We start from the raw sequence: 12,643 nt of genomic DNA, 5'->3' as shown, positions 1-12,643 counted from the left end.
TCTCTTTCTCTCTCTCTCTCTCTCTCTCTCTCTGTGTCATAAACTAGGAGGGGTTATATTAAACTTATTGGTGCTGTAAATCGCACGTGATTTGTTCTGATTCTTCCTCTCCTTGTTTTTATTCTTTTGTTTGAGGCCAAGGTAGAATAGGGAACAAAACACTTTACGTTCTGTACTTTCAAGGTTGCATAGAATATGCAAACTAATCCTAGTTTTCACCACACTGAATGTGAATTCAATTTCTTTCAAGTTTCTGTAAAAATTGGTTGCTCTGGTCAGGCAGTTTGATTATCGATTGCATGGATAGTTGGGCAAATAACATTTCATAAGTATATGAGTACATACATTGGTGTATATGTATGTGAGTATGGAGATAGATTTTCATAGTGTATTTAAATGTGTATACAGATATAAGGCTAAGTCAGTATGAGTGAATTTTATTGTCCAGATAACAGAAGACTTAAGTCTCCTGTTTCTGTGAAGAAGCCACCTGGAGAAAAAGATTCATGTCTTACATGATCGATTCTTTTATATACATAAAATTGTTAATCAGTGAAATAAAGAGCATTATGTCTTAAAGTCTAATGTTAAACACTCCCATTCCACAAACCTAAGTGATAGTGTAACATAATGCCTTATTCTGATATGTTTTAAATACCTGTGAGCTCTAAGGATGTTTTAAAATTTATTTTCCTGATTTAGAATCAATGAAATTAGTTCAGGGTAGGACTTAGGATTTTTGCGACAGCTATATTTTATGTCTTAGAACATAATAGGCATACTGTTTAGCTATCTTGGCAGTCGGGTTAGATGGTCTAATTAAGACAGATTTGTGGCTGGGCCGTGGTGGCGCATGCCTTTAATCCCAGCACTTGGGAGGCAGAGTCAGGCGGATTTCTAAATTCGAGGTCAGCCTGGTCTATAGAGTGAGTTCCAGGACAGCCAGGGCTACACAGAGAAACCCTGTCTCAAAAAACCAAAAAAAAAAAAAAAAAAAAAAAAAAAAGACAGATTTATGTGTGTGTGTGTGTGTGTTGTTGATCATGGTACAATGCTTACCATTCTGTCAGTAGGTCATAGTTCTGCTTCTCTCAATTTTACTGAAGACTGCTTTTTCTTTCTTTTTTATTTGTTTTCGAGACAGGGTTTCTCTGTATAGTCCTGGCTATCCTGGAACACACTGTGTAGACCAGGATGGCCTCGAACTCAGAAATCCACCTGCCTCTGCCTCCCAAGTGTTGTATGTTGAAGTCCTAAATGATCAGTTTAGATTCCCTCTGTACATTTTCCCTTTTAACCTCGTTGTCTAAAAATATGCTTTCTAGTGGATTTACTTTAACAAGTAATTATTCAATTATTATTTTGAATTTATTTGTTCTTTTAGTTTAAAAATAGGAATATTGCTATGGAGTAGAATGAGACATAACTGATGATTTACCTTCATTCATGTGATTGTCCATTTGAATGGCTTCTAAAGTTCATCTACAAAAACCATTGCTGGTGTGAACAAATTTAGATCCCCTGTCCACCCAGCATTGGTAAGTATGGTAATCTTTAGGGTTGAAGGAGTTTTATGGGTTGAATCATCCCAAGTTTGCAATCTGTTGGAAAAGTGATTCTTTTCTTTTCTTTTCTTTTTTTTTTTTTTTTTTTTTTTTTTTTTTTTTTTTTTTTGGTTTTTCGAGACAGGGTTTCTCTGTATAGCCCTGGCTGTCCTGGATCTCACTCTGTAGACCAGCTGGCCTCAAACTCAGAAATCTACCTGCCTCTGCCTCCCAAGTGCTGGGATTAAAGGCTGGGATTAAAGGCGTGCGCCACCACTGCCCAGCCGGAAAAATGATTCTTGTTCCATAATATTTTATATCATGTCCCTTCCCTGGCTGTATTATTATAACCAAGAAAGGAAAGAATTCTGTCTCATGCCTGCCTGGGCTGTTATCAGATTTTTTTTAGTAGCCCTTTGACCCACTAGCATGTTGCTTTATTTTAGGTGTGACCCATGCAAGCATGTGTACATTATTTAGGAAGAGAATCCGTTCTCTTTGTTGTTTGTTTTACAGATGTACAGATCAGCTCTCAAAACATCTTCAGTGTTCTCTAAGCATCTTCTAAGACTATTAGCTTCCTGATAGTTGACAAATAGAATCAATACTTGTAGAAAGCACTATAAAGCCACCCACATGCTTTATGAAGTCAATGCTGGGTATGATTTTCCAAGGATGTGATCTATTTTTTTTTCTCTAGAAAATGTTCACTGGAAAAGTTCTTGGCACACAGTGAAACATCGTGCAATCTGTTATTTGTCTTAGAGATAATAACTGGCGGGTGGCTATAGTCTTGTGTTATCTAACTTATGACTTGAGAGGGGAGTTTCTTCCACTCAGAAGTATTGCAAATGTGCTTATATTTACATAATATGTCACTCTGAAAAATTATGATGATATAATTCCAGTAAAAAAATGTTTTTTCTATAGCTACTTCAAAGTATACTCAAATAAATTAACCACATTTTTTTTTTAAAAACAGAGACTAAAAAGAACATGCCCCTACCCCCCACAGCACAATATAAAATCCAAATGACCTCTCTGATTCTTCTTTGAAGTTTTAGCAGTTTAACATTCTTTGCAATGTATATTATTAAGGACTCTGTTGAGCATAAGGCATCACTGAGTCATATGCTTTCTGAAGGACTGTTCCTGGGTGGAAGAAGGAACTAAATTTTGAGAAGATAATTTAACTAAATTCTCTTTTTTTCCCCTCAGTACCTAATGATGTTGTGGTGGAGTCATTTTTAATCTTTGACCCACTACTACATTTTTCATGATAGTGATAAATCAGCAGAGATCTAAAATGTTTCTTTCTTCTGAAAAACATAATGTCCTTTTTTTCCAATATGAATGTATTTAGATCAATTCACTTTTAAGTATTTTATCTTAGTTCTCTTGTCATTTTCCCAATCATGTTGACATTAATATATGGACATAAACCATTCGCTTTTCATTTTGATAGATGGGTAAGCTTCATGAGTCAGATTATGATTTTTACAGACATCCTGTCTTTTCATATGGAATTTTTACAGTTTTGGGCAACCTCATTCACATTATTTCAGTTGCTCATTGTTAGAATGTAGATATGCTAAAAAGAAAAGTTGGCACATAAATGTTAGAGTTGTTAACCACTTGACCAAAGAAGGACCAAACTATAGTAGACAAGGATGAGATGATGTGAAATGTACAAAAAAATTCAGAATTCTGTAAGGAGATGCAAGAGGCGTGTCCCAAACCTATATCATTTTATGTGTAGGAACTCTTGATATTATGAAGTGGAGCATCCTGTCTTCTAGGTCAATTTTAAATACAAGTGCATAAATATATACTCACTCATATAAAAGTATAAATACTTACAATGTGCTTGTAAATTTGTAAATATACATAAGTGCATGCACACAACCATATACACGCACATTCACATACACATCTCACTGTGTTCTTTGGTTTACTCCAGAATTCCTGGGCTCAGCTGATCCTCTTTCAGCATCCCGAATTGCTAAGACTACAAGCACATGCCACTGCACTTGGGTTACAATAACATGGGTTTTGTTTACATTTGTAGTTTAAATAGTGACTAATTTTTTAGGTTCTTATTTCTTTTCCTTAAAGTTTTACCTTTGGATGGTTAACACTAAAATCACCTTGTAATCTTTCACATACCCTCCTAAGGCTACCAGAGCCTCATCTGACAGACAAATATAGGCATCCTTCTGCTCTGTTAACAAAAGCAACATTGAAATTCAAATGTTACAAGAACATAGTTAACCTGTGTCCCAAATTACAAAGAAAGACCCTAGCTTCTTTCACTGAGGCTCTCATGGACTGAACAGGAAAGGTACATAGTCCTCTTACTTCACTCAGGTCAGTGTTGCTGCCCTGACTAACTCTTTGTCTTGAATCTTCACTCTTTTAACCTAGTTTTGTTATTGCATGAGGGAGCTTATGTGGATATTTGATGAATGATAATTATTGGTGCATAAGGAGAACATTGTAGCTTTTAAAGTGCTGTCAAACTGTCTTCAACACTAGTTACTGAAGTGAAATATCACCTCATCAAGGATTGCTTACACATCAGTACATTATGATGTTCAGTGATTCATATCACAACAACTTAGAGTGGCTAGAGTTGTTCAGAAGCAAAGGTCTACCCATGCCTTTCAAGTTAGTGTGGTTCTGCAGCCCTTGGAGGAGTTACAGAGGAAAACAGCTAAGCTATGATACTCATTTGGACTTTTCTAGCGCATTGAGAGTTTTGGTATAACTTACTTTACTAAACTGGTCCTCCCAGCATGGCCTGCTAATAACAAAGAAAGCTTGTTTTATTAGAAATTAGCATGTAGAAATTTCAGAGAGGCATTTTGAGTGATGACTTAGGCAACACTTGAGTTTTTCAGTCTAGACCTTAAAGAACAAAGACCATAGGGCCCCATTCTCAACTGCCCTTTGTTAATATGGTCTTTAATTTGTAGGAGACCATTTATTTCTCAATATTATTACAATTCTGGTCACTATTATCACTTGGGTCTAAAGCTTAATTTTAGCTACTGATGTTACTAAGGCCTAAGGCAAGGACAGTAGAACTGGCATGGGAAGAAATATCACTAGAAATCGCTAAAATCTTGTCATTTCAACCTCAGAATGACAGTGACCTGTGTCAACTTCCATATTGTTCTCTAGGTGAGAACACACCGGATTTCCAGAGTTCTGGTGAAACTTCACTTATGGCTGTAATGCATGTCAGGCCCTACTCTTCACTTCCAAGATGGTACCCTTAGGTTTTAAAGAACTTTTTGGTAGGGCAGATCAGAAATCTTCCTTATCCTCTTTCCTGGTAGTTTTCACTCAGTTCATGACATAGCTGTCTGTTTCTTTTTTTGACATGAATCTATTTCTTTGAAACTATATTCCTCTCAGTGTAACAATATAAAAATGCAACTTAGTAATCATATGTATATACTTTTTCATGGGAGTAAACATTCAATATGTGTTTTATAAAGTTAAACATGTACATGTCTGTTCTATAAACAGCATACCTGCACATATATGGTATAAATTCAATAACATGTGTAAATAGATGTGTACTTATCATTGACCATATGGGAAATAAGGAAAATTAATAAAAAATAATGTGGGTGGCAATGATTAACAGTATGGCTATGAGTTTTTTAATATGCCTAGCCTACCTTAAAAGAATATACCAACCAGCCTTTGTATTAAACAATTCAAATTATCAATGATTTGCTATTGTCTGTTTGCCTCTTTTCCTATTTGAAGCCATCCCACTCCACCCCCCCACCCCCGCACCTAGAAGAACGGTGCACTATTCTATGGTGCACCTTGAAAGAACTTGAATAGACTGTAAAATATCCTAGGTTGGGTTACTTGTGCATAACCTTCCAATAACCACATACCTTCATTTTCCCTATGTGTTCACAGATATGGTCCGGAAAAAGAACCCCCCTCTGAGAAACGTTGCTAGTGAAGGCGAGGGTCAAACCCTGGAGCCAACTGCTGCAGAGAGCAAGGTATCTGGGAAGAACAAAGAATTTTCTACAGATCAGATGTCAGAAAATACAGATCAGAGTGATGCTGCAGAATTGAACACGAAGGAGGAGCACAGCACGCATGGCCAAGAACCGTCTTCCAGCAGTAAGAAGGACTTGCAAATCTCAGGCCTGAGTGAGAAGGCTGGCTTCAATTATGAAAGCCCCAGTAAGGGAGGGAACCTTGCCTCCTTCCCACATGATGAGGTAACAGACAGAAATATGTTGGCTTTCTCATCTCCAGCTGCTGGGGGAGTGTGCGAGCCCTTGAAGTCTCCTCAAAGAGCAGAGGCAGATGACCCTCAAGATATGGCCTGCACCCCATCAGGGGATTCATTGGAGACAAAGGAAGAGCATAAAATGTCACCAAAGGCCACTGAGGAAACAGGGCCAGCGCAGAGTGGTCAAGCCAATTGTCAAGGTTTGAGTCCAGTTTCCGTGGCCTCAAAAAACCCACAAGTGCCTTCAGATGGGGGTGTCAGACTGAGTAAACCCAAAAGTGACTTACTGGTGAATGACAACCCAGACCCGGCACCTCTGTCTCCAGAGCTTCAGGACTTTAAATGCAATATCTGTGGATACGGTTACTATGGCAATGACCCCACAGATCTGATTAAGCACTTCCGAAAGTATCACTTAGGACTGCATAATCGCACCAGGCAGGATGCTGAGCTGGACAGCAAAATCTTGGCCCTTCATAACATGGTGCAGTTCAGCCATTCCAAAGACTTCCAGAAGGTCAACCGTTCTGTGCTTTCTGGTGTGCTGCAGGATATCAGCTCTTCACGGCCTGCTTTACTAAATGGGACCTACGATGTACAGGTTCGTCTTTTCTCTTATGATTTCTAGGAGGATAAAAAAGTGATTAGTGATGAAATGTGAATTCATATTTTCATGTTCAGAGTCAACTCCCAAGGCCAGACACATACGTTTTAGGCCCTATAGAAAAGATGTATGTATCTCATTGCTACTCTACTCTAATGTGTATTCAGAGTTTAATTTCCCATTGCAGGGAAGAGTACAAAATTTCCAGTCGATAATCTGTTCATGGAATTAGCTAAGATTCCTATTTCTTGTTCTACTTCATGATCGTTAAATAATTTTGGCCTTTCAGCGATGGCAAAGATCTCAGACTGCACATGACGATAATTCATTTCCTTGTTCTAGTTTCTGACTATTAGGCTTCTCCTATATTCTTCCTCCTGGGTCAATCACTTTTTTGGACCTTAAATTAGTATTTGATTTTATACTTAGTCTAATTAGAGTTGAGTAATGTCAACAGTGACAGAGACATACATACTCCTGAAATATCAAAACCATTACAAATGAAAATTGAAAATAACATTTCACATTGACTAAAAATTTCAATGAGATTATAGGTAGTAGGGGTCCTTGAATGACTTTTATGCAAGCCATTAAAATACCCCTTTGTCCGTTTAAGGAAAATGGTAATAATTTAGGAAATGTTTACACTTTTAGTGAAATCCTATGCTGTTTTCACCTATTTTTCTGCTCTCAGTTGAAAGCAGAAATGACATGAAAAATACTAAAGTGTAATAATTTAATTTGAATGAAACATTGGAGTACATATAAAAAATTCAATATTTAATTTTAATTTTTGTGATTTTAGCATAATTGAAGCTCAAGGCCAGTCTAGTAAAGAGTATTAAGTTTTGTTACATTCTATAAATTGTTATTATATTATTAGGAGAGAGATATCACAAAGCATGTGATAACTAATATTAAACATATTTATGAACTGTTAGAAATACCATAGAACTAATGAGTTCCCATAGCACTTATTTAGTCCGGGAAGTCCCTTGGCATTCATTTCTGTCATCTTCCTAGCCACAGTATGTCATTCCTACATTTTTCTACTGAACAGCATCAGTTAAGATATGCACAGAAAGTTAGGTTACAGAAGATAGGAGTAAAATATTTTGCAATATTTGTAAAAAGGATCAGGTTAGAAAAATTCTGAGTCCATACAGTGTCAGAATGGGCATCACCATTTGAAAGGGAATACGGACAAAACTTAATAAGTCAGCTTCATCTTTAAAAATTTCCATCTTCTCAGTGAATTTCTACAAATAGAGTTATTTCTGTGGAGCAGTGAATTAAAGCAACATAGTTATTATGCATAAAAGCTGCATGCTTTTGAACTCCTGTCTTATTAAGGATCATTTCGCTGTCTTATGTCAGATACACTCTGCTGTCAAGCTCTGATTTGGAAAGCAAATACGTGTTTTAGATAAAAGGGTTGGAAGTGCATAATGTCAGTATGTGAAACGGTGTTTTATAATTAGCAAGTAATATGATGTTAATACCTGGATTTCCGGCAGTTTCAGTTTGTTCACTCTGGGGACGACTTCTGAGGGAAGCTGATCCCGGCTGTCAGGAAGGCTCTAAAAAGATTACTAAGGCCTAGGGTTGGAAGAATTCAGATTTTTAAACACACTTCCATTTCCCCCAAATAGTTATTTGTTAGGTTCTTAGTTATTTATAGTAAAGTTTATGTTTGGGTGGAACACTTTTCCTGGGCAGTGATTTTAGAAATGAAACAGATGTGTGAGCTATCTGAATTTGGAAATAAAACAGCTGATCATCAACTGTGCTGTGTACTAAATCTCTGCTATGCATGAAGCAAAGAAAAGTGATAGGTAACCGCAGGCAGGAAGGTGATCCTGCTAGAATTGTTTTATTTTCTTCTTCAGTTGAAAAGAATGGATCCTGCAACATGTAGTGTAAAACCAAGCTATGGGAAAAGTGGGTGATTCTCTCAAGGAAGTGGATGGGTTTAGGGCCAAATCTACAGAAAGTTACCTTCATTTTTTTTGTTTGCTTTGTTTTTGTGAAGAGATCACCAAGAACACTATTGACTAGTGATGATTTTAAACATGTGCTGCATACATACCTTATACTGATGCACAAACATGTCTGAGTAACTTACTAGTTTCCATGTTGAACTACAGAATAAACAGCTACTTTTTCTACATATACTCAGCACCAAAGGCATGGTTGAAATTGCTTTTCTCCCTCACAGATTTATCTTGCAGAAATATGCTTTGACTAGTTTTTTCTTTGGGCACTTTGTCTGTTTTGACTAAAACTGTAGCATAAAATACTGTCTACAGAATTTCTTTAATGCAGAGTTCTATAAGAAATAAATATATCATCTATCTGTCCGTCCATCTGTCCATCCATCCATCCATCCATCCATCCATCCATCCATCCATCCATCCATCCGTCCAGGCATACATGTATACACTGTTTTTTGTGAATTAATGGCTGGTATATATACTGATAAAATATTATATTAGATGCCATTATTATGAACAATTTCAGGAATCATTTACTGAATTACATTAGTTAAGTCAATTGCAGAAATGGATGAACCATTCACTAGCCTTTTTCAATTAAACTGTTTTTTAGGGAACATTCTGAGCAATCAGGTAATGATAGATGAAGCAAAGAAAAGTGATAGGTTTATCACTTTTAGATAAACCTATCACTTTAGACCAAGAAAAAGGAGAGGAGGAAAGACCTCAGAGGATTCTGTGCCTTTGATCTGTAGTTTGGTTTGACATGGATGGTTCTTTAAATTAATTGAACCAACTTGACTGCAAATATAATATAGCTAGTTTGGAAGGCAGTAATTTAAACAGCTTCTTATATTTTCACATATACATTATAAACACTTGAAAATTCAACAGCACAGATATTATATGACACAAATCATGTCAATGTAAATGATATTCCAAGCAACTCGCCACGTCGTAGATAAAGAACCAATGTTAGGTGAAGACAAATCACCATAGGACCACTACCGTCTTGTTTTGGAGTGAGGAATTCACAAGGTCAATCACTGTACATCTTGTGGTCATATGCGCAGCCCTGAGAACAGAAAAGAGATCATCTGTTTAAGGAAAAACAAAAAATAAAGATGACCCTCCCCCATTCAAACTAAAAATAATGGAAACCAAACAACACCAAAATGAAACAACACAAAACTCGAGAAAAGACCATGGCTAGCTCTGAGCCACTTGGTATGGTAAGGATTTTAGTTTCCCAATGTTTCATCCCCTCTCTGTGTTTTGTCAGGATTTTTCTCTTACATATTTGAGAATAATGGAGATGGCCTGATTGGCAAGCCTCATGTCATTTTTACTATCTGCATTGAGTCTTTGAGGCTCGCAAGTAGACCAATAATAGGACAAGAGATTGAGTTCTTTAAAAAGTAATTACAGCCTCTTTCTTTTTAATCTGCTTTATTATGCTTATATTTAAACCTTCTCTGAATGGAGGCCTGCATTAACAACGCCGACTCTGCTGTTTCATTAGGCCTTAATGTGCTGTGCATTAGGGCGTTTGCATCATCTTTATGGGGGAGCTTTTAGCTCTCAGATCAGGTTATAAAATTAGGAGTCCTGTCAAGTTGTGCTTCCCACGGGAAAGTGTTTACACTATCCCGAGCTGATAAAAGCTCAAGATGCGCACAAACCTTTCCATATTAGCAGATCTTTTCTGCTGTTCTACATTATTCAGGACTCTATGAAAGTAGCTACTGGATTCCCTCTGGGAGCTTCATTTTGGTCTTTAGTGAAACCCAAACTTTACTATAAGGATCCTTTCTTAACTTACCAGGGACTCTCCTCTGAACCAGGAATGCTACATTTCTGTTTCATAAATATTTTATATTATAGTTGTACAATATGTAATGTTAGAAACAGGAAGAACAGATTTTAATAATAGGAAACTGTCCATTGTTTTTATATTTTCGACACACTCAACTATAGGAGCTCTATATGACCTTAACATGTAGTTTAATTCACTTAAACACAGGAATTAAAGTTTTGATTTAAAAAGTAAAGGAAAAACACAATAAAGCAAAACAAAAATAAAACACCCGGGAACATTAATCTCATTGTGGTTTATTTTGACTTGTCTCAAATTTTATTTGCAAATATTTATTTTTTTGGTTTACAGTTTCCTTTGATCTGGAGGATAAGGGAAGTTGTAGGTCTTAGCAGGTTCTGTTTCTTTGTTTTTCTGAGTTGAGAACTATTGCATCTTAGAAAAAAACTGATGAAGGAGACTTTAATCAATCCAGACTGTCTATGGAGTACAGAATGTTTGGTGTGTGAATCCAGACTTATTTCAGGGCTGTATCTCTTTAACAAGTAATAAAGTGTGCAAAATAAAACATATGCTCACCCCAAGGCCATAAAGCAAAGCAAAGTTCTGGCATTTACCAGGTTATTTTCATCAGTGGAGATGGCTAAGCTGGATAATGTAGTCCCCCAAGGAGGAGAAGTTTGACCATCTTAACTAATCCATTTACCTGCATGGCAGTTAAATCTCCATTTGGCTGTGTTAACTTGAGAGTGGAATGATAAATGTCCATCCCTCTTTGGTTTTTGGTTTGTTATCATTTAAAGAGTGTGTATCCTTTTCCATAATATCAGTGTTTCTCTCAAGGCAGAATGTTTAGGATAAAAAAAAATCCCATAATTGTCAGTGCATCTAATCAAATGTAGACTCATTCAACTGTTCATAAAAGTTGTATCTTCCAAATGGCCTGCTTTGCTAACTGTATCAAACAGGCAGATTATTGAGAGATTTTCATTCTTTGGGTCATCGTAATTATAGCAAACTTGCAGCTGTGGAAGGCACAAATCTACAGTGAATGCCCCAAGTGTAGGGAAGTGTGGAGAGAAAAGCAGTATAATTTCATTTTCTGATTTTCTTTGTTCTGAGACTCATTTGACCTAGTGTATCTTACTTTTATTTACCCCATGACTTTAAATCTTAACAACCGTATTATGCATTTTCAGGCCCTCAGCCTTGCTTGGTTTTTATTGAATGGCCAACGCAGCCTTTAGGCTGTCAGTATTTTTAACTTGATCTATTCCTCTTTCATCATCTTTCAGTTTACATAATAAATATTGCACATAGCTTTCCTCCCCCGGATTTAGATTCACATTTAATAATAGCTAGCATTTATTAAGGGCTTCTTCTGTGCTGATGTGTCCCTGGGTTCTTTATGTGCATTAATCAACTCATCTTCATAAAAACCCTTGAAGTAGACACTACCATTATATCCATTAGAAGGAAAGAGGAAACAGGTATAGAGGGATTAAAGTACCATGCCCATGAGAGAGTTGCATAACTAGGGTCGATCGGATGTAAACCATGAGAGGCAGGCTCCTGGCCTCATAACTACTGCAGTATACAGCTTCCTCAAAGGGAAATTGCATTTACTCCACAGAGAAAAGAGTGGGGGGGGGAAGCCCAAGAGCCCATGAGCTATTCGGTCCCCATGCTGCATCATTTTAAATGTGCAGACATTCGTGATCTCTTTGAGATTATCTGTTATCTAATCCATGCAGTATGATGCTGCCGTATCAGAATTCACTAGGCTTATAATTGAAATCACTGAAAAGAAAATTAAATGTGTTGATTTGTCCTCTTTTTAATTACTGTAATTCATTTTCACTGATTCTTTTGCGGCAGAAACTAGTTTTGACGGAGTGGGTACAGGATAAATTTCATCTTACTCAATTAAGACTACAATGTTATTCCCAGATTAAGGGACGCTTCGTGCATGCAGTTGATTTCTTTTACAGTCTTTTCACCCACAGGTGTATGTTTTAAGAATTTATAATCTAGTGGAAGGTCTGAGAGGTGTTTTCTTCACTTGATATGTCTTAATGTTAAGGGGGGTACACTCACCCTTTTTTATTCTCCAAGGCTGTTTGACTGTGCTGTTACCTTCTGCCTATATTGAGAGCAGAGATGGGCTTGGGGGCAGAAAACAAATACACTTTATTTCTTTATTCTTTATTTTTTTGTACTGCCAATACTAATTGTGTTTATTTAGAATATTTAGAATACTTTATTTTGTAAAATTTTAATTTACTCTGTATGTTTCTGGGTGGAGTGTGTGTGTGTATGTGTGTGATGTGGTATGTGTGGTACATTGTGTGTATGGTGTGTATGTGTGTATGGTGTGTATATGTTGGTGTGTGTGTGGTGTATATATGTTTGTGT

At 36.7% G+C, this 12,643-nt stretch overlaps 1 protein-coding gene across 9 annotated transcripts in view; it reads left to right on the top strand.

Moving 5' to 3' along the window:
• Trps1 (transcriptional repressor GATA binding 1) overlaps nucleotides 1-12,643 on the top strand; it is a 234,865-nt gene that overhangs the window by 37,618 nt on the left and 184,604 nt on the right. For all 9 annotated transcript variants that reach the window (XM_031358335.1, XM_031358332.1, XM_031358329.1 and 6 more), the window contains one exon: nucleotides 5,487-6,415. In XM_031358335.1, coding sequence (XP_031214195.1) covers nucleotides 5,487-6,415 — 929 coding nt within the window. Of the gene's footprint in view, nucleotides 1-5,486; nucleotides 6,416-12,643 lie in introns of those variants that run through there.

The sequence above is a fragment of the Mastomys coucha genome, unplaced genomic scaffold, assembly GCF_008632895.1.
Source record: "Mastomys coucha isolate ucsf_1 unplaced genomic scaffold, UCSF_Mcou_1 pScaffold7, whole genome shotgun sequence".
Lineage (NCBI taxonomy): Eukaryota > Metazoa > Chordata > Mammalia > Rodentia > Muridae > Mastomys > Mastomys coucha.
This window is presented reverse-complemented; position numbering and strand designations above follow the sequence as displayed.